The sequence below is a fragment of the Panthera onca genome, chromosome E1 (genome assembly GCF_046562875.1).
Source record: "Panthera onca isolate mPanOnc1 chromosome E1, mPanOnc1 haplotype 2, whole genome shotgun sequence".
In the NCBI taxonomy this organism is placed as follows: domain Eukaryota; kingdom Metazoa; phylum Chordata; class Mammalia; order Carnivora; family Felidae; genus Panthera; species Panthera onca.
In genome coordinates this window covers 97,448-119,875 of record NC_138352.1, presented here as the reverse complement: position 1 = coordinate 119,875, position 22,428 = coordinate 97,448, and the positions used below count along the sequence as shown (strand labels likewise).

At 37.8% G+C, this 22,428-nt stretch overlaps 1 protein-coding gene across 1 annotated transcript in view; it reads right to left on the bottom strand.

Annotated features, from left to right (window-relative positions):
- The window catches only part of LOC132688527 (uncharacterized), a 117,652-nt gene that overhangs the window by 1,409 nt on the left and 93,815 nt on the right, over nt 1–22,428 (bottom strand). The window contains exons 34-37 of the mRNA XM_078436957.1: nt 22,097–22,150; nt 21,490–21,594; nt 10,670–10,723; nt 9,311–9,415 (exon numbers count right to left, since the gene is read on the bottom strand). Of these exons, the coding sequence (XP_078293083.1) occupies nt 9,311–9,415; nt 10,670–10,723; nt 21,490–21,594; nt 22,097–22,150 (318 nt within the window). The remainder of the gene's footprint in view (nt 1–9,310; nt 9,416–10,669; nt 10,724–21,489; nt 21,595–22,096; nt 22,151–22,428) is intronic.

The window sequence follows — 22,428 nt, the reverse complement described above, 5'->3', positions numbered from 1 at the left end:
AGCATATTTTCAAACATAGTAATGATGCCCCAAGAGAACAAGGACTCACAGGACAGGACCAAAGTAGCCAGTCATCTGAGGAATACAACTACTTCAAAAACAAACAAGCAAACAAACAAACAAACAAACAAACTGAATAATGTATATCATTTGAATAAGAATTATCGGAATAAAAGGACCAGGAATTTAAAATAAGCATGACAGATATACTTAAGGAGATAAGATATTAGCAAAATATAAAAAGAACAAGAAAATATGAAAAGAATCAATGGAAATATTAGGTATAAAACATTTGGTACAAAAACAATTTTAATTTTTTTAATGTTTATTTATTTTTGAGAGAGAGCACAAGTAGGGGAGTGGCAGAGAGAGAGAGAGAGAAAGAGAGAGATAATCCTAAGCAGGCTCTGTTCTGTCAGCATGGAGCCAGATGAGGGGCTCAAACCCATGAACTATGAGATCATGACCTGAGGGGAAGCCGAATGCCCAACCAAGTGAGCCACTCAGGCTCCCAGGACACCCAGGCACCTCTGCTATAAAAAAGTTTAAATAAAGAAACACAGCGGATGAGAGAGAGTACAAAGGAAATATCTAAAAAATTAATTAGTGGGTAGTTTGATCAGATTGAAGAATTCTCTCAGAGGGCAGCAGAAAAGGATAAAGAGGTGGAAAATGGAAAATTATAAGATATGCCTATGGAAGTAGCAGTGCTAATCTCTGGGTAACAAGAGTTCCAAAGGAGAGAAAAAAAATGGTAAGGAGAAACTATTTGATGAAATAATAATTTAAAATCTCCAGGATTAAAGAAAGATGACTTTATATTAAAATAGCTCACATAGATTTAAATAGAAGACGGAAAATTCCAACCTAGATATACGTTATAGCGACTTTAATAATATCAAATAAAAAGAAAATTCTAAAACTCTTCAGAGAAAAAAGAAGGAGACCTATAAAGGAAGAAAAACCAGATTGACATCAGATTTCTCAACAATAATTCTAGATGCTGAAAGGCAATGGAGTAAAATTAATGGAGAAATATTAAAAGGGCTTCGAACTTAAATACAAATTGTTATTTAAGCATGAGGGCATAACCAAAATATTCCCAAGGACTCAAGGTTTATGATTCATCACACAGAGACCCATATTGAAAACTTTTTAAAAAGAAAGTACTCTGGGGTACCTGGGTGGCTCAGTCGGTGAAGCACTTGACTTCAGCTCAGGTCATGATCTCACAGTTGGTGAGTTCAAGCCCCCCATTGGGCTCTGTGCTGATAGCTCAGAGCCTGGATGGAGCCTCTTTCAGATTCTGTGTCTCCCTCTCTCTCTGCCCCTCCCCCCATTGTGCTCTATCTTTCTGTCTCTCAAAACTAAATAAACATTAAAAAAATTTAAAAAAAGGGCAGTACTCGATAAGTAAAACAAATCTAGGAGTTGTTACAAGAGGTATGGAAGGGAAAAATGACCAAATATCTGGTGAAGTATATTGATTTTTTTTAAAGTCAAGAGAAAAAAAGAGAAGGAATATTATCCATAGTAACCCTGACTTAAATCCTAGTTAAATACCAACATAATTGGTATAGCAAGCAAGGTAAGTTGACAAATAGGACATGAGAGTATACTAAAATCCTTGTCTTATTTGGGGGATTGATGAATTTAAGAAATCAGTGAGGTAAGTGGCCATGAATATGGGTCTTAAGGACAACCACTATAATTTTTCAACCTGTAGAATAAAACTTAATGAATCTAATGGGAAATATAAAGACAGAAAAAAGTAATAAGAATACTGTAAATGGAAACTATGGAATATTATAGCAGAACCATGTCCTATAAACAGTAATTATGAAGGAATTTATTAAGGAATTTAACTCAACAATTATAAAATATAGACTCTTAGATGATATTAAAAAATAAAACCAAACAGTATATTGTCTACAAGTGACATAACAAAAAGACAGTAAAACTTGAAAACAAAAGCATGGATATGAACCAAAAGAAAGCCAGAGTAACAGTACTATACCTGACAAAATAGGATTTAAGGCAAAATATATATCACAAGGGACAAAGAAGGATGTTCTCTTAATGGTGTCTTATAAGTCCTTAGGCCTTCTTTATTCCTTTTCATTTTCTGTCCATTTTGCTCCACTAATTAGATAATTTCAAATGATCTTTCTTCAGGTTCACTGATTCTTTCTTCTGCTTGTGCCAGCTGGGTTCCTTAAGTTTTTAAGCTCATTAATGAATTCTTCAGTTCAGTTATTTTATTTTTCAGCTCCAAAATTTGTTTGGTTCATTTTTACATTTTTCATCTCTATGCTGAATTTCTCATTTTGTTCTTGTATTGTTTTCATTATTTAAATTGTTTATTTGACTTCTCTTGTAGCTCTCTGAGTGTCTTTAGAACAATTATTTTGAATTCTTTGTTAGGTAATTTGTGTATCTCCATTTCTTTGGGGTCAGTTACTGGAAGTTTACTGTGTTCCTTTGATGGTATCATGTTTCCCTGATTCTTCATGATCCCAATAGACTTGTGTGTGTCTGTGCATTTAAAGAAGCAGTCTCCTATACTTTATATGGACTGTTTTCAGTAAGGAAAGACCTTCACCCATCTTTAGGGATACACCAGAGTTGTTGCGGCTCTGGGACTAGTGGTACCTGATGCCAAGAGTGGAGATATGTGTTGACTCCAGGTCTGGGGGTATATGGTGTCTTGTCTGCTCACATTCCTGGGGTCCATGACATGAGCAACTCCATGTTCCTTAGTGAGAGCTATGGGGGATCCACAGTGGTTTCAAGGGCTTTTGGGGTCCTCAGTAGCACCTCCAGGTCCAGTGGCTAGGGAACAGGACAGGTGGCAGTGGTGGCTGGAGTTAGTGGTTTGTACATACTCAGCTGTGGGGCCTCACTGCAGGTGAGCCAGGGCTGGCTGCAGACATACTCATAGTAACGTGGGTGGCTGGCTTCTGTGAACACAAAAGCCTGTGGAGCGAAAATTTTAGTGGCAAAATATGCAGGAAATCTGTAGTGGCTGTGTTGACATTTGCTTTCTTCAGTAGTGAAGGCTATTGGGGTCCTCTGTGGAGCAGTGTGCTGGGGTCTGTAATGAGGTCCTCAGTGATGAAAGCTGGGGGTAACTTTCGTATTTGCAAGGGCTACTGAAGTCATCAGCAGCAAAAATTGCTGGGGCCATTTGCAGATGAGGCCACTGGGAACTGTGGTTGTTCCCACTATGAACTGATAATGGTTTCCCTTTCCCTTCTTCCTTGTTCTTAGACATCTCTAGATGTCTTACCTTTGTTGGTCACCAGGTGGAGTGAAATGTAAGCAGGTCCTTTGTGCAGTGCCCCAAAGGCTTGGAAAGTTGGTCACTTACTCCATTCTCCTTTTCCTAGGAGGGGAACTCTTTTGGGCTGGGGAGTTTCCTCTCTGCACTGAGCAATGTTGGCCTAAGGGTGATGCAGGCAAAATGAAGCTGTTCTTTTTACTCTTTTTGTGTGGTTATTCATGGGTTTTCTTTTTTTTTTTTTTTTTTTATTTATTTATTTATTTATTTATTTATTTTTTATTTTTTAATATATGAAATTTACTGTCAAATTGGTTTCCATACAACACCCAGTGCTCATCCCAAAAGGTGCCCTCCTCAATACCTTCATGGGTTTTCTTGATCCACTGTATTGCTTCAGGTTTTTTTTTTTTTTAAATTTTTTTTTTTTCAACGTTTTTTATTTTATTTTTGGGACAGAGAGAGACAGAGCATGAACGGGGGAGGGGCAGAGAGAGAGGGAGACACAGAATCGGAAACAGGCTCCAGGCTCCGAGCCATCAGCCCAGAGCCTGACGCGGGGCTCGAACTCACGGACCGCGAGATCGTGACTTTTTTTTTTTTTTTTTTTTTTTAAATTTTTTTTTTTTTCAACGTTTTTTATTTTATTTTTGGGACAGAGAGAGACAGAGCATGAACGGGGGAGGGGCAGAGAGAGAGGGAGACACAGAATCGGAAACATGCTTCAGGTTTTTAAGTGGACTCCTGAGCTCTCCCAGAGTAATTTTGTTTGTGGATAGCCGTCTAATTGTTGATCTTTGTTGGGGGAAGGAGGCTAGGGTCTCCTACTCTGCCACCTTGGTGACATCTCTCCCCCAAGTAGTTTTTAAGAAATGATATTAACTTATAAATTTTTTTTAATGTTTATTTATTTTTGAGAGGGAGAGACAGACAGACAGACAGACATGAGCCGGGGAGAGGCAGAGTGAGAGGGAGACATAGAATCTGAAGCAGGCTCCAGGCTCTGAGCTGTCAGCACAGAGCCCGACATGGGGCTTGGACTCATGAACCATGAGATCATGACCTGAGCTGAAGTCAGATGCTTAACTGACTGAGCCACCCAGGCGCCCCTAGAAATGATATTAACTTAAAAACAATGTTTACTTATTTATTTTTTTAAGAGAGACACAGAGAGAGAGAGAGAGAGAGAGAGAGAGAGAGAGAGCAAGCAAGCCAGGGAGGGGCAGAGAGAAAGGGAGAGAGAAATCCCAAGCAGGTTCTCCACTGTCAGTGCACAGCCTGAGGTGTGGCTCAATCTCATGAACTGTGAGATCATGACCTGAACTGAAACCAACGGACACTTAACTGACTGAGCCACCCAGGTGCCCCCAAAATGGTATTTACGTAGGAATTTTTTTCTGAACCTTTGCTCAGAAAATGTCTTATTTTGTGACATATCAGATAAAGGGTTACTATCCAAAATCTATAAAGAACTTACCAAACTCACCCCCCGCAAATAAATAAACCAGTGAAGAAATGGGCAAAAGACATGAATAGACACTTTTCCAAAGAAGACATCCAGATGGCTAACAGACACATAAAAAGACACTCAACATCACTCATCATCAGGGAAATACAAATCAAAACCACAATGAGGTATAACCTCACACCTGTCAGAATGGCTAACATTAACAACTCAGGAAACAACAGATTTTGGTGAGGATGCAGAGAAAGAGGAACACTTTTGCACTGCTGGTGGGAATGCAAACTGGTGCAGCCACTGGGGAATACAGTATGGAGGCACCTCAAAAAATTAAAAATAGAACTACCCTATGAATGTATAAAGAAAATGTGGTATATATACACAATGGAATATTACTATGTCATCAAAAAGAATGAAATCTTGCCATTTGCAACAATGTGGATGGAACTAGAGTGTATTATTCTAAGCTAAATTAAGTCAAAGACATAGGATTTCACTCATATGTGGAATTAAAGAAACAAAACACATGAACATAGTGGAAAGGAAAGAAAAATAAGATAAAAGCAGAAAGGTAGGCAAACCGTAAGAGACTCTTAAATACAGAGAACAAACTGAGGGTTGCTGGATGGATATTGGCGGGAAAATGCGCTAAATGGGTGATGGGCATTAAGGAAGGCACTTGGGATGAGCACTGGGTGTTATATGTAAGTGATGGATCACTAAATTCTACTGAAAGCATTATTACACTATATGTTAACTAACTTGGATTTAAATAAAAAATAATTAATTAAAAAAAGAAAATGTCATATTTTGAAATATTTGAGGATATGAATTTTATTCTCGTACTTGATTGATAGGTTAGCTGGATATAGAATTCTAGGTTGGAAACAAATTTTATAATAATTTTCAAGGTATTACACAATTGTCTTTCATCTTCAAGAGTTGTGGAGAAGTCCAATACCATTCACATACCCCCAACTTTCTATGTGACCTGCTTGTTTCTTTTTGGAAACTTTTATAATTTTGTTATTTCTGGTGTTCTGATTATTTTACAACCTACTCTGATGTGAATCTTTTTCTTTCTTTTCTTTTTTTTTTTAGTTTAATTATTTTTGAAAGAGAGAGAGAGAGCAAGCAAGCGAGCATGAGTAAGTGAAGAACAGAGAATGGGAAACAGAATCCCAAGCAGGCTCTGCACTGACAGTGCAGATGTGGGGCTCGATCTCATGAACCATGAGATCATGACCTGAGCCAAATTTCAAGAGTTAGTTGCTTAACTGACCGAGCCATGTAGGAGCCTCGGGTGTGGATCTTTTCCTATTCTTTGGAGTGGTAGGTACTTGGTGAGCCTTTTCAGCCTCGAGTCACATTCTTTCAGATTTGAAGACATTTTTTTAGTAGGATTTATTTTACAGTTTGTTCCTCTATTTTCTTTGTTTCCTCTTTTTGGGACTCCTTCTATTATTCAGTTGTCGGAGTTGTCAGACTGATTTTCTTATTTTTTTTTCTATTTTCTATCTTTTTTTTGTATTTTTGTTCCAATTTCCAAATTCATCTTCCAGCTCAATGAATTTCTAAATTTTTAGCGCTTTTTTTTTCCCAAAGAGCTTTTTTCTTTAAAAAAAAGTTTGTCTATTTTGAGAGAGAGAGAGTTTGAGAGAGAGAGAGAGAGAGAATATATGCAAGCTAGGGAGGGGTAGAGAGACAGGGAGAGAGAGAATCCCAAGCAGGCTCCACATTCAGCATGGAGCCTGACATGAGGTTCTATCTCACCAACTACGAGATCATGACCTGAACTGAAATCAAGAGTCAGCTGCTTAACTGAGTGTGCCACTCAGGTGCACCTCCAAAAGAGCTTTAAAAAAAATTTTTTAGAGTGCTCCTTTTTTTTCAATTAAAAAAATTTTTTTAATGTTTTTATTTATTTTTGAGAGAGAGAGAGAAAGAGACCAAGCCCAAGTGGGGAAGGGACAGAGAGAGGGTGTGACACAGAATCCAAAGCAGGCTCCAGGCTGTGAGCTGTCAACACAGAGCCTGATGCAGGGCTTGAACTTGTGAACCACGAGATCATGATCTGAGCTGAAGTCAGATGCCTAACCCACTGAGCCCCCCAGGAGCCCCGTTAAAATTTTTTTTTAATGTTTACTTATTATTGAGAAACAGAGACAGCATGTGAGCTGTGAGATCATGACCTGAGCCAAAGTTGGACGCTTAACTGACTGAGCCATCCTGGCGCCCCATAGCGTGCTCCTTTTTCATAGTGTGTCCTAGCTTGTTGCACAGCCTCCTTTTCTTGTTTCGTAACTAGGGCTTTTCTCATCTTTCTGAAGATATTAGTTAAAATTGTTTTGAATTATTTTTCTGCTTTCTCCCTTGAGTATAGTAGTCTCCCCTTATCTTCAGTTTCACTTTCCCTGGTTTCAGTTACCTGTGTCAACTGTGGTCTGGAAGCAGATGACCTTCCTTCTGATGTATTATCCAAAGGTCAATAGTAGCCTAATGCTAATCACAATGCCTCCATAGTTCATTTCACTTCATCTAATCATGTAGGCATTTTATCATCTCACATCATCACAAGAAGAAGAGTGAACACAGTACAATAAGATATTGAGAGAGACACAGACAGAGCACATTCACGTAATGTTTATTATGGTGTATTTTTATAATTGTACTATTTGATTTTTAGTTATTAGTGTTAATCTCTTACTATGCCTAATTTATAAATTAAACTTTATCATAGGTATGTTTGCATAGGAAAAAAACATATATAGTCTGGTACTATCCATGGTTTCAGACATCCCCTGGGGGCTTTGGAACATATCCCCATGCATAAAGGGGGATTACTGTACTTCCTCCAAGTTCCTTCTTTTCTGCTAGCTTTTATTTCTGTCCTTCATGTAACAAACCTTTCTTACAAGTCATATGATTCTTGGTTGTTTCTGTTTAAGGGTGAGGTGTTTTTGTTTTAGTAGTACACATGTTATTATCTATCTTTTTCATTGCAAGCTGCAGATCTAAGTATATGAATAAAGGATATTAGAATTCACTGCCAGCATCTAGGCAGGCCAATGGGAGAAGATGACGGGGGATCTCACCATGCTACACGTTGACTTTCATGTAATTTCCTTGTTTCAGTAGAAAATTCACTCCCAACCTTGGCTGGGTCTGATGTCTGAGAATCTCCCCAGTTTAACCTCTCCAGAGAGTAAATCTCTATGCTGCATGGATAAGAAATACTTGCTTAGCTGTGGAGTGAGGAAGGGGATCTGTCAATTGCATTGATCTTTTTAAAGACTTTCAGCCATATCTCATACTCCTGACTTTAGAGGTAACTGGTGCCTCTATTTCCTGAGCTGTTTACAGTTTTGTGACATGAAGTAGCCCTATTTTTTTTTAATATTTTATTTTTAAGTAGTATCTATACCCCACATGGGGCTTGAACTCACAATCCTGAGATTAAGAGTTGCGTGGTCTACTGACTGAGCCAACCAGGTGCCCCTGAAGTGGATGCCTTCTTGTTTGCTTCTCCTTTCAGGCTCAGTTTTCACCTTTTATGGTCTTTCATGCAATTTGTTTTTCAAAATTTAACTGACATCTCTTATCTGCTATAATATTCTCTTCTCTTAGTCTTTGTGGAAATATTTAATTTGTTTTAAAATTAAAAGAAATTTTTAATTTGTTTTAAAATTAAAAGAAAAATTTTATTTCTTTTACATCTTTTTGGTATTTTAGAAAGTGGTAAAGATAAATGCAAATATTAAAAAAAGATTGCCATGTTTAGCCAGAAGGTCAAAATATGTATCTCTGTCTTATCTAGTCAACTAGATTATGAACTTTTTAAGTGCAAAGACTCTGTGTTATTTTGAGCAGTGAGCTTCTGGCACATATCTTCATAGCTCCTGAATCCAGAAAAATGCCTTAAATATAGAAATCATTTAATAAACATAACTGGAGTTTTGAAATAGAAAATCTAATAATTAATATCTTTAGATTTTAAACATTTTTTCATATTTTCACAGCCACTATTTGGTTATCTTCATCACCATCATCATAGATACGCATTGTTATTATCCTGTTTCACAGATAGATTATATAAGAATTATTGATTAGTTTGAGTCAAGCTTATAAAGTACTCGTCCACATAATGTGAATGTGTACTCAGCATGAAACTGTGCATGGTGCCCGAAACTTGCCATGGTTAGGTATCCCTCTTTGACTTTTTCCATGCTTTTACTTTTGGTTCTTCGTACGCCCTACCATCAAACCTTTCAGGCCTGTTTACAGTAATAACCACTCTGTGAGGTCTTAGACACTCCAGGAATAGTTGGTCAATATCTCCTTTGCAGTTTCATAGCAGAATATTTATAAATCTTATAGCATGCATCACAATGTATAGCATTTCTTTCTGTTTTGTATGTGCTGTCCATCTCTAACTGAGGGCTTTCTAGGACCTGAGCTATGCCTCATTTATCTTTGTAACCCTTTGTAGTATTATGTCTCATACCTTATGGCAACCAGTAAACTTTCAGGGGGTGGATGAATACCTCATTGGTAAATTAAACACTCACCATCAAGTGGCAAACTTTTCATCAACACAGAGTTCTCCCTCAGTCTGAGTCTTAACCCAATGTTTTTCAGAATATTTTCCAGGTCTTCATAGTGAATTTCTTCCCCTTAAAAAAGAAAATAATGGTAGAAGGTCAAATTTCAAGCTTTAAATCATCATCATATCAACTATTTTTGTGTAGCATCATCCTCAAGTATAGGGTAAAAAGTAATGGAAACATGAAGTGTTGTCTAATTACATAAAATTAGAAGGGAGATTCAAAAATAGAACTTTCTGTAAAATGTTAGGAACAAGGAACTAATACAACATGCAGAAAGTTGGTATTTTAACAGCCCACTAAGTTTACTGGTGTAAATAATTCTGCCAGCATGTACCATTTGCTATATTGTTTTATTTTTGCCTGAATTATGAGCTTGTTCATCTAGTCATATTACTGGTATGTGCAATCCGCCTTCAAATTTTGTCACTAGAACAGTAGAAAATAAAATTATACTATTGAAACTCCAAAGAACATAGGGGTTGTTACTTCAACATTATACTGTGGCCTTTTGCATAAGATGTAGATAACAACTGATTATACTAATAACATTTAGTTTCTAAAGTTTTTCTTTAATTATGTATACATTACCAATTAAAAGAGATAAAATGACAGAATTATTATGTCATGGATAGGATAACAGAAAATACTTTAAAACGGATAAAGATTTGTTATATATGCACAATGGAATATTACTCAGCCATCAAAAAGAATGATATTGTGCCATTTGCAATGACATGGATGGAGCTAGAATGTATCATGCTAAGCGAAATAAGTTAGAGAAAGACAAATGCCATATAATTTCACTCATATATGGAATTTAAGAAACAAGACAGATGAACATATGGGAAGGGAGGAAAAGAAGAGAAGACAGCAAACTACAAGAAACTTAAAAAAAAGAGAACTGAGGGTTGATGGAGGGAGGTGGATGGGAGATGGGCTAGATGGGTGATGGGTATTAAGGAGGGCACTTGTAATGAGCACTGGGTGTTGTATGAAAGTGATGAATCACTGAATTCTACCCTTGAAACCAATATTGCACTGTATGTTGACCAAAATTTAAATAAAAAAATAATTGGGATGAGGTGGCCAAGTGGTTAAGGCAATGGACTGCTGAATAAAAAAAGAATTATTTTAATATAGGAAAAAAATAACTTCTTTTGTTAAGTATTAAGAAATTTTTTTTGAAGTAGGCTCCACCTCCAGTGTGAGGCTTGAACTCACAACCCTGAGATCAAGAGTTGAATCCTCTACAGACTAAGCCAGCCAGGTGCCCCAAGAGATTATTTTTATTATGCTTTATCATTATTTTTTCTCACTCACCTAGAAGTTCATGTACTTCATCCAGAAGTTTATCCAGTTTAATCCTCCTTTCACCTACAAGACAAGACAAAATTTAGGTATAGTTCCACTATCGACTGAAGTGTGTCCCCTCAAATTCCTAGTTTGAAGCCCTAACCTCTGATTTGACTGATTGGAGATAAGGTATTTAGGAGGTAATTAAGGTTATGAGGTCATAAGGGTGAGGCCCAACTCTGATAGGACTGTGGCCTTATAGGAAGAGGAAGATAACTCTTTCTCTTTCTGTCTCTCCATTTCTCCCCCTGTATCTCTCCCTGTCTCTCTCCCTCTTTCCTATCTCCCTGCCATGTGAAGACACAGTGAGAAGACAGCCTCTGCAAGCATGGAAGACAATCCCCATCAGAAACTGAATCAGCTAGTACCTTGATCTTGGATTTCCCAGCATCCAGAACTGTGAGAGAATACATTTCTGCTGTGTAAGTCACACAGACTATGGTATTTTGTTATGGGAGCCTGAGCGGACTAATTCAGGTTCCCATTACATAAAATTCTTAAACTGCAGAGTAAAGTATAAGGATTTGGCAGTGGCCTAAAATTTTTTTCTAATTAGATATTTTATTTTCATACTGTAAAGCAAAAGGTCGAAAAAAGAAAAAAATCTAAATAAGATAGAGACATCTATTCTACTCATACTTTTTGTGTTCCTCACTCATCAGAATGGAAGAAAAGAAATTCTTTCCATTTTTTGTTTTTTTTATATCTGCTTTATTGAGGTATAATTAACAAATAAAATTGTAATATATTTAAGGTGTACATCATGGTGATTTGATGTATGTATACATGAAAGGAATCCCCCATCTAAACTAACACATCTATAACCGATTATATTTGTCTTTTTGTGTGTGTGAGAATATTTAAATTCTATTCTCTTAGCAAATTTCAATTATATAATATAGCGCTATCAACCTTATTTTTCATTAGGTCCTCTGTCCTTACTCATCTTAGAGTTGGGAGTTGGTGCCCTATTGCCGTTTTGTTAATAATCATTTTCTGGCTGTTTCATAATTCCTTTGATACTTTCTTCTCTTGATTTCTTCCCTTATAATTTGATTATTTTCAGGAGTGTTATGCTTAGATTCCTTTCTCTTTCTCTTTTGTGTATTGACTGTAGGTTTTTGTTTTGTGGTTACCAGGAGGCTTACATAAAACATATTTATAATGGTCTATTTTAAGCTTATAAGAACTTAACTAAGAATGCATACCAAAGGTATAAATTTCTATTCTCCCCTCCTTTTATGTTTTTGTTATCACAACTTACATCCTTTACCTTGTGTATCCATTAACAGATTGTTAACTAAAAATGTAGTTATAGTTATTTTTAATACTTTTGTCTTTTAATGTTCATACTAGATTAGTAAGTGATATACCCCCTACTATTACATTAGAATATTCTGAAATTAACTGTACATTTACCTTTAGCAGTGAGATTTACATTTTCATATGTTTTCCTTTTACTAGTTAAGCACCCTCTTGTTTTAGTTTGAAGAAGTTTCTTTAACATTTCTTGCAAGGCTGCTCTAGTGGTGATGGACTCCTTCAGCTTCCGCTTGTCTGGAGAACTATTTCTCTTTCAGTTCTGAAAGACAACTTTGCCAAGTAGGGCATCCTTGGTTGGCAAGTTTTTTTCTTCTCTCACTTTGAGTATATAATGTCACTCCTCTCTGGCCTACCAAGTTTCTCCTGAAAAATCTGCTGATAGTCTTATGGGGTTTTCCTTGTATATAACAAGTTGTTTTCTTCTTTCCATATTTAAGATTTACCCCCTTGATTTTAACAATTGCAATGCATCTTAGTGTGGCTAGCTTTGATTTATCTTATTTGGGGCTACCTGAGTTTCCTGAATCCTCATGTCTGCTTCTTTTCTCAGGTTGGGGAAGTTTCCAGGCATTATTTCTTTGAATAGGCTTTCTGTCCTGTTCTCTCTCTCTTCTCCTTCTGGGAGCCCTATAATGTGAACATTGGTCCACTTCCTGGTGTCCCATAAATCCCTTAAGCTATTTTCACTCTTTTTCATTCTTTTACTTTTAGCTCTTCTATTTGGGTAAATTCCACTGCCCTGTATTTTGAGTTTGCTGGTTGTTTCTTCCACTTGATTGAGTCTACTGTTGAACCCCTCTACTGAATTTCTCAGCTGAGTTATTTTATTCTTCAGCTTTCTGATTTCTCTTTGGTACTTTCTTGTGTTTTCTATCTCTTTGTTGAAACTCTCACTTTGTTCGTGCATTGTTCTCTTGACCTCAATAAGCATCTTTATGATCATTATTTTGAACTCCTTATCAGGTACATCACTTATCTCCATTTCATTGAAGTCTGTTTCCGGACTTTTATCTTGTCCTTTTGTTTGGAACATATTCCTTTGCTTCTTCAATTTCCTTGACTCTGCTGGTTTCTGTACATTACATAAAAGAGCCACCTCTTTTAGTCTTTTTAATTTTTTTTTAATTTTAAGTTTTTAATTATAGTTAGTTAACAGTGTTGTATTAGTTTCAGATGTACAAGATAGTGATTCAGCATTTCTATATATCACCCTGTGCTCATCACAAGTATACACCTTGATCTTCCCTTACTTCCCTCCCCAATGGTAACCATCAGTTTGTTCTCTATAATTAAGAGTCTATTTCTTGCTTTGCTTCTCTCTTATTTTTTCTCTTTGCTTGTTTGTTTGGTTTCTTAAATTCCATATGAGTGAAATCATATGCTATTTGTTTTGCTCTGACCTATTTCTCTTAGCATTATACTCTCTAGCTCCATCCATGTTGCAAATGGCAAGATTTCATTCTTCTTTTTATGGTTGAATAATATTCCATTGTGTGTGTGTGTGTGTGTGTGTGTGTGTGTGTATATATATAAAACACATTTTCTTTATCCATTTACCAATCATCATCTCGATAGAGTGGTCTTATGTAGGAGGTAAACCTTATTTGTTCAGCTTAGTGAGAACTCCTGGTTGTTTCTCAGACCCATGTGTTTATCTAAGCTGTCTTTGTTTTCAGGGGCTACCAGGAGTTGAGGGTGTGCCAAGACTTGTCAGTGTCCCAAAATGTAAGATCTCAGGCAGCACCTTGATGCAGGCTGATTTTTTCATTTTTTAACTCACCAAAAAGTATTTGCTGGATGCCTACATATATGCCAGGCTCTATTTTCAGTGCTAGAAATACAAAGCAAACAACATGAAGTCTCTGCTTCTGTTGCAGCAATTACCAACGTCCGAGCAACCACTGGGTTACGAACAATTTCCGAATGACCAATAGAGCATTGAATTAAAACAGAAATTTATTTAAAGTGCTCTCTTTGTTCCTTAGATTTATTTGGGTATCTTTGTTTCTTTGGTTATATTTTTAAAAGTCAGTTCTTGATAACCTGTTTTACAGAGCAGAGGCAATAATATTTATTTTGAGGTTTTTAGCTAGACTGCCCTCCAGATAATTTAGGGTGGGGCCATATTCCAATTCCAACAGGAGTTTTATAATCTTGTCTGGCTCATGTGTTACACATGTGAAAAAGAAATAGTTTCAGATAAGAAATAGGAGACTACTTTTTTGACAAGCATTTTGACAACGCTTGATTTCAAGCATGATCAGATCATATTAGATAAACTCATACACCAACACTTCTAGGATACTTATCAAACTATTAATTAATCCACAGAATCATTTCAAGATACTAAACATGTTAAGATGCTCAAGATACTAAGACTTAAACAGAGTGCTTTGATCAAATGCTATTGCTGAAAACCATGCCAAAAAGTGCTAATCCTAGATAAATATACTAATTATATTTTTCTCTATATCATAAAGGTTAGCTATTTCAACAAATTAACTATAGTGGGGGTTGCTTATTTAAAATTAAGATTCATAGGGGCACCTGGGTGGCTCAGTTGCTTAAGCTTCTGACTTTGGCTCAGGTCATGATCTCACAGTTCCTGGGTTTGAGCCCCACATCGGGCTCTGTGCTGGCAGCTCGGAGCCTGGAGCCTGCTTCGGATTCTGTGTCTCCTCTCTCTACCCCTCCCCTGCTCGCGCCCTGCCCTGCCTCTCTCTCTCTCTCTCTCTCCAAAATAAATAAATAAGCATTTAAAAAATAAAATTAAGATTCATAGCCTCCACCTAAAACATATTTGATCATAGTCTTGAGGGGGCAGGTAATTTCTGTGTAATTTAAAGTTTGATACCTGTGAATTAATTTTAATGTGATTGTTAGATATATGCTGTATATATTTTACAATAGTACAAATAACATTTAACAGTTTCTAGCACCCTTCCCCATTTCTTTTTGTTGCTTTCTGAATTCCTTTATAATTTTCTCTCCCTACCCCTCAAAAATACTTTTTTGTTTGCTTTATTTTTTTTCACTTTTATTTTTTAACATGTTTATGTATTCATTTGGTTGGGGGAGGGGCAGGGAGACAAGAAGAGAGAGAATCCCAAGCAGGCCCTAAAATGTCAGCATAGAGCCTAACATGGGGCTCGATCTCACAAACTTCAAGATCATGACCTGAGCCAAAATCAGTTAAGCCGGATGCTTAACTGACTGAGCCACCCAGGTGCCCCTGTTTAGCTTAATTTTTTAACTTGTTTACTTGATCCCAACACTGATTTTCATCTCATTTTGGTATTCTCTGGCATAGGAACTCTTCAAGCAGCAATATAAGCAATTATTGATATTTTATTTAAGATTAATATTGAGACAATATATCTCCATTCTTTAGGATTGGGTATCTATAAACTTCTGGCTTTTTCCATGAAATTAGTAAGTATGTTTAAGATCTTCCTACAGAGCTTGGTGTGGGAAGATGGCGGCGTAGGAGGACTCTGAGCTCACCGTGTCCTGCGGATCACTTAGATTCCACCCACACCTGCCTAAATAACCCAGAAAATCGCCAGAAGACTAGCAGAACAGATTCTCCGGAGCCAAGCGTAGATGAGAGGTCCACGGAAGAGGGTAGGAAGGGCGGAGAGGTGGTGTGCGCTACACGGACTGGAGGGAGGAAGCCGGGGCGGAGGGGCGGCCTGCTGGCCAAGCAGAGCCCCTGAGTCTGGCTTGCAAAAGCGGAGGGGCCGGATGGAGTGTGTTTTGACAGCAAGCGGGACTTAACATCCGGAAGGTTATAAGTTAACAGCTCTGCTCAGAGAGCGGGAGGGCTGGAGGACAACGGGAGGGAGAGTTGCTGAGCCCCGGACGACAGAGCTCAGCTTGGCGGGGAACAAAGGCGCTCGCCAGTGCCATCTCCCTCACCCATCCCCCAGCCAAAATCCCAAAGGGAACCGGTTCCTGCCAGGGAACTTGCTTGCACCACGCAAACACCCAACGCTGGGCTTCTTCGGATCCGTCCCTCCAGTGGGTCTGACTCCCTCCCGCTGCCACAGGGCCCCTCCCAAAGCAGATCTCCCAAGGAAAAGTGAGCTGAGCCTGCCCCTCCCGCCCCCGTGCACCTTGCCAATCCACCACAGCTAATACGCCAGATCCCCAGCACCACAAGCCTGGCAGTGTGCAAGTAGCCCAGACAGGCCACGCCACCCCACAGTGGATCCTGCCCCTAGGAGAGGGGAAGAGAAGGCACACACCAGTCTGACTGTGGCCCCAGCGGTGGGCTGGGGGCAGACATCAGGTCTGACTGCGGCCCTGCCCACCAATGCAAGTTATTCAAGACAGCACAGGGGAAGTGCCCCACAATCCCGCACCACTCCAGGGACTATCCAAAATGAAGAAATGGAAGAATTCCCCTCAAAAGAATCTCAAGGAAATAACAATAGCTAATGAACTGATCAAAAAGGATTTAAACAATGTAACAGAAAGTGAATATAGAATAATAGTCATAAAATTAATCGCTGGGCTTGAAAACAGTATAGAGGACAGCAGAGAATCTACTGCTACAGAGATCAAGGGACTAAGGAACAGTCACGAGGAGCTAAAAAATGCTATAAACGAGCTGCAAAATAAAATGGAGACAACCACAGCTTGAAGAGGCAGAGGAGAGAATAGGTGAACTAGAAGATAAAATAATGGAAAAAGAAGAAGCTGAGAAAAAGAGAGATTAAAAAATCCAGGAGTATGAGGGGAAATTAGAGAACTAAGTGATGCACTAAAGAGAAATAATCTACGCATAATTGGTATTCCAGAGGAGGAAGAGAGAGGGAAAGGTGCTGAAGGTGTACTTGAAGAAATCATAGCTGAGAACTTCCCTGATCTGGGGAAGAAAAAAGGCATAGAAATCCAAGAGGCACAGAGAACTCCCTTCAGATGTAACTTGAATCAATCTTCTGCACGACATATCATAGTGAAACTGGCAAAGTACAAGGATAAAGAGAAAATTCTGAAAGCAGCTAGGGATAAACGTGCTCTAACATATAAAGGGAGACCTATAAGACTTGTGACCGATCTCTCTACTGCAACTTGGCAGGCCAGAAAGGAATGGCAGGAGATCTTCAATGTGATGAACAGAAAAAAATATGCAGCCGAGAATCCTTTATCCAGCAAGTCTGTCATTTAGAATAGGAGGAGACATAAAGGTCTTCCCAAGCAAACAAAAACTGAAGGAATTTGTCACCACTAAACCAGCCCTACAAGAGATCCTAAGGGGGATCCTGTGAGACAGAGTACCAGAGACATCGCTACAAGCATAAAACCTACGGACATCACAATGACTCTAAATCCATATCTTTCTATTAATAACACTGAATGTAAATGGACTAAATGTGCCAACCAAAAGACATAGGGTATCAGAATGGATAAAAAAACAAGACCCATCTATTTGCTGTCTACAAGAGACTCATTTTAGACCTGAGGACACCTTCAGATTGAAAGTGAGGGGATGGAGAACTATTTACCATGCTACTGGAAGTCAAAAGAAAGCTGGAGTAGCCATACTTATATCAGACAAACTAGACTTTAAAGGCTGTAACAAGAGATGAAGAAGGGCATGATATAATAATTACAGGGTCTATCCATCAAGAAGAACTAACAATTATAAATGTCTATGTGCCGAATACGGGAGCCCTCAAATATATAAAACAATTACTCATAAACATAAGCAACCTTATTGATAAGAATGTGGTAATTGCAGCAGACTTTAACACCCCACTCACAGCAATGTATAGATCATCTAGACATACGGTCAATAAAGAAACAAGGGTCCTGAATGATACATTGGATCCGATGGACTTGACAGATCTATTTAGAACTCTGCATCCCAAAGCAACAGAATATACTTTCTTCTCGAGTGCACATGGAACATTCTCCAAGATAGATCACACACTGTGTCACAAAACAGCCCTTCATAAGTATACAAGAATTGAAATCATACCATGCATACTTTCAGACCACAATGCTATGAAGCTTGAAATCAACCACAGGAAAAAGTCTGGAAAAACTCCAAAAGCATGGAGGTTAAAGAACACCCTACTAAAGAATGAATGGGTCAACCAGGCAATTAGAGAAGAAATTAAAAAATATATGGAAACAAACGAAAATGAAAATACAACAATCCAAACGCTTTGGGATGCAGTGAAGGCAATCCTGAGAGGAAAATACATTGCAATCCAGGCCTATCTCAAGAAACAAGAAAAATCCGAAGTACAAAATCTAACAGCACACCTAAAGGAAGTAGAAGCAGAGCAGCAAAGACACCCCAAACCCAGCAGCAGAAGAGAAATAATAAAGATCAGAGCAGAAATAAACAATATAGAATCTAAAAAAACTGTAGAGCAGATCAATGAAACCAAGAGTTGGTTTTTTGAAAAAATAAACAAAATTGATAAACCTCTAGCCAGGCTTCTCAAAAAGAAAAGGGAGATGACCCAAATAGATAAAATCATGAATGAAAATGGAATTATTACAACCAATCCCTCAGAAATACAAGCAATTATCAGGGAATACTATGAAAAATTATATGCCAACAAACTGGACAACCTGGAAGAAATGGACAAATTCCTAAACATGCACACACTTCTAAAATTCAAACAGGAGGAAACAGAGAGCTTGAACAGACCCCATAACCAGCGAAGACATTGAATCAGTTATCAAAAATCTCCCAACAAATAAGAGTCCAGGACCAGATGGCTTCCCTGGGGAATTCTACCAGACATTTAAAGCAGAGATAATACCTATCCTTCTCAAGCTATTCCAAAAAATGGAAAGGGAAGGAAAACTTCCTTCCCTCATTCTATGAGACTCATTCTATGAAGCCAGTATTACTTTGATTCCTAAACCAGACAGAGACCCAGTAAAAAAAGAGAACTACAGGCCAATATCCCTGATGAATGTGGATGTAAAAATTCTCAATAAGATACTAGCAAATCTTATTCAACAGCTTCTAAAAAGAATTATTCACCATGATCAAGTGGGATTCATTCCTGGGATGCAGGGGTGGTTCAACATTTGCAAATCAATCAACGTGATACATCACATTAATAAAAGAAAAGATAAGAACCATATGATCCTGTCAATCGCAGAAAAAGCATTTGACAAAATTCAGCATCCTTTCCTAATAAAAACCCTCGAGAAAGTCAGGGTAGAAGGAACATACTTAAACATCATAAAAGCCATTTATGAAAAGCCCACAGCTAACATCATCCTCAATGGGGAAAAACTGAGAGCTTTTTCTCTGAGATCAGGAACACGACAGGATGTCCACTCTCACCGCTGTTGTTTAACATAGTGTTGGACGTTCTAGCATCAGCAATCAGACAACAAAAGGAAATCAAAGGCATCAAAATTGGCAAAGATGAAGTCAAGCTTTCACTTTTTGCAGATGACATGATATTATACGTGGAAAATCCGATAGACTCCACCAAAAGTCTGCTAGAACTGATACATGAATTCAGCAAAGTTGCAGGATACAAAATCAATGTACAGAAATCAGTTGCATTCTTATACACTAATAATGAAGCAACAGAAAGACAAATAAAGAAACTGATCCCATTCACAATGGCACCAAGAAGCATAAAATACCTAGGGATAAATCTAACCAAAGATGTAAAAGATCTGTATGCTGAAAACTATAGAAAGCTTATGAAGGAAATTGAAGAAGATATAAAGAAATGGAAAAACATTCCGTGCTCATGGGTTGGGAGAGTAAATATTGTCAAAATGTCAATACTACCCAAAGCTATCTACACATTCAATGCAATCCCAATCAAAATTGCACCAGCATTCTTCTCGAAGCTAGAACAAGCAATCCTAAAATTCATATGGAACCACAAAAGGCCCCAAATAGCCAAAGTAATTTTAAAGAAGAAGACCAAAGCAGGAGGCATCACAATCCCAGACTTTAGCTCTACTACAAAGCTGTCATCATCAAGACAGCATGGTATTGGCACAAAAACAGATACATAGACCAATGGAATAGAATAGAAACCCCAGAACTAGACCCACAAAAGGATGGCCAACTAATCTTTGACAAAGCAGGAAAGAATATCCAATGGAAAAAAGAGTCTCTTTAACAAATGGTGCTGGGAGAACTGGACAGCAACATGCAGAAGAATGAAACTAGACCACTTTCTTACACCATTCACAAAAAGTAACTCAAAATGCATAAAGGACTTGAATGTGAGACAGGAAACCATCAAAACACTAGAGGAGAAAGCAGGAAAAGACCTCTCTGACCTCAGCCGCAGCAATTTCTTACTTGACACATCCCCAAAGGCAAGGGAATTAAAAGCAAAAATGAACTATTGGGACCTCATGAAGATAAAAACCTTCTGCACAGCAAAGGAAACAACCAACAAAACTAAAAGGCAACCAACGGAATGGGAAAAGATATTTGCAAATAACATATCAGACAAAGGGCTAGTATCCAAAATCTATAAAGAGCTCACCAAACTCCACACCCGAAAAACAAATAACCCCGTGAAGAAATGGGCAGAAAACATGAATAGACACTTCTCTAAAGAAGACATCCGGATGGCCAACAGGCACATGAAAAGATGCTCAACATCCCTCAGCATCAGGGAAATACAAATCAAAACCACACTCGGATATCACCTCACACCAGTCAGAGTGGCCAAAATGAACAAATCAGGAGACTATAGATGCTGGAGAGGATGTGGAGAAACGGGAACCCTCTTGCACTGTTGGTGGGCATGCAAACTGGTGCAGCCGCTCTGGAAAACAGTGTGGAGGTTCCTCAAAAACTTAAAAATAGACCTACCCTATGACCCAGCAGTAGCACTGCTAGGAATTTACCCAAGGGATACAGGAGTACTGATGCATAGGGGCACTTGTACCCCAATGTTTATAGCAGCACTCTCAACAATAGCCAAATTATGGAAAGAGCCTAAATGTCCATCAACTGATGAATGGATAAAGAAATTGTGGTTTATATACACAATGGACTACTACGTGGCAATGAGAAAGAATGAAATATGGCCCTTTGTAGCAACATGGATGGAACTGGAGAGTGTGATGCTAAGTGAAATAAGCCATACAGAGAAAGACAGATACCATATGGTTTCAGTCTTATGTGGATCCTGAGAAACTTAACAGAAACCCATGGAGGAGGGGAAGGAAAAAAAAGAAAAAAAAGAGGTTAGAGTGGGGGAGAGCCAAAGCATAAGAGACTCTTAAAAACTGAGAACAAACTAAGGATTGATGGGGGGTGGGAGGGAGGGGGAGGGTAGGTGATGGGCATTGAAGAGGGCATCTTTTGGGATGAGCACTGGGTGTTGTATGGAAACTAATTTGACAATAAATTTCTTATAATAATAATAATAATAATAATAAAAGATCTTCCTACAGAAAAACAAAAACTTCCTTACAGGGCACTGTGTACTTGAAATGCTCACCATCAACTGGCAGGTGATTGCACAATTTCTCAATTTCTTCCTCTTCAAGTGGGAATTCCATATTTTCAAGAGCATCATCTATTTTATTAATATTAACCTTTCCTCCTTAGGAAAGAAAGAGATAACAAAATAAATTTGTATTTATGCCAAAGAGGGAAAACTGCTTGGTCATACAAATCAAGAAACACAAATAGGAAGTAAAAAGCAGTGTTATCATTAAGTTCTCTGAGTGATCAAAAGAATTAGCTAAGGATTCAGAATAGAAAAATTCTCCCTGTCAATTTTCCAGAAAACACTATTATAGCAACTTGTATGATGAGTTTACCCAGAAGAGAGAGAAGAGCAGGCAAGACTGATGAGTTATAGAAAAGAGACAACCAATACACAAATTTCTTACCATTAAATAAGATTTGAAATTTGCTACAATGACAAAATAGTGTAGGTTATTTTCCCAAATGTGACTGTGTACAACCAAGAATGACAGCTCATTAAAAAAAATAGAATAACATAATTAGCAGTCTAATCATTGAGAAATAAGAGAGATTTTAGAAAAGTAAATGCAAAAGCTTGAAGATGTTTTCTCTTTCTTGGCATGCTTCTCACTTACCTCTGTATCTCTTCACTCCATCCATCAACCTTTTTTTATACACCTTATTGTTATCTGTAAGATAAGGGTCAAATTTGGTTGACTAAGAAGTGGAAACAGAGAAAGTCAGTAGCATTTAGTTATTTGTAGATTTTTACAAGTTATTACTAGTTATAATTCCAAAGAAGAAGGAAGCAAAGAGATAACTAAGATTCTCAAGGTAACTATTCATCTCTGCATCTGAGTTACTATTGGTAGAACTCTAACATGTTAAAACAGATTTCTTTCTTTCTTTTTTTTTCTAAAGTGTCCCTCCTTTCCCTTCTACAACTGTTTTATCACCTTTTTCCTAT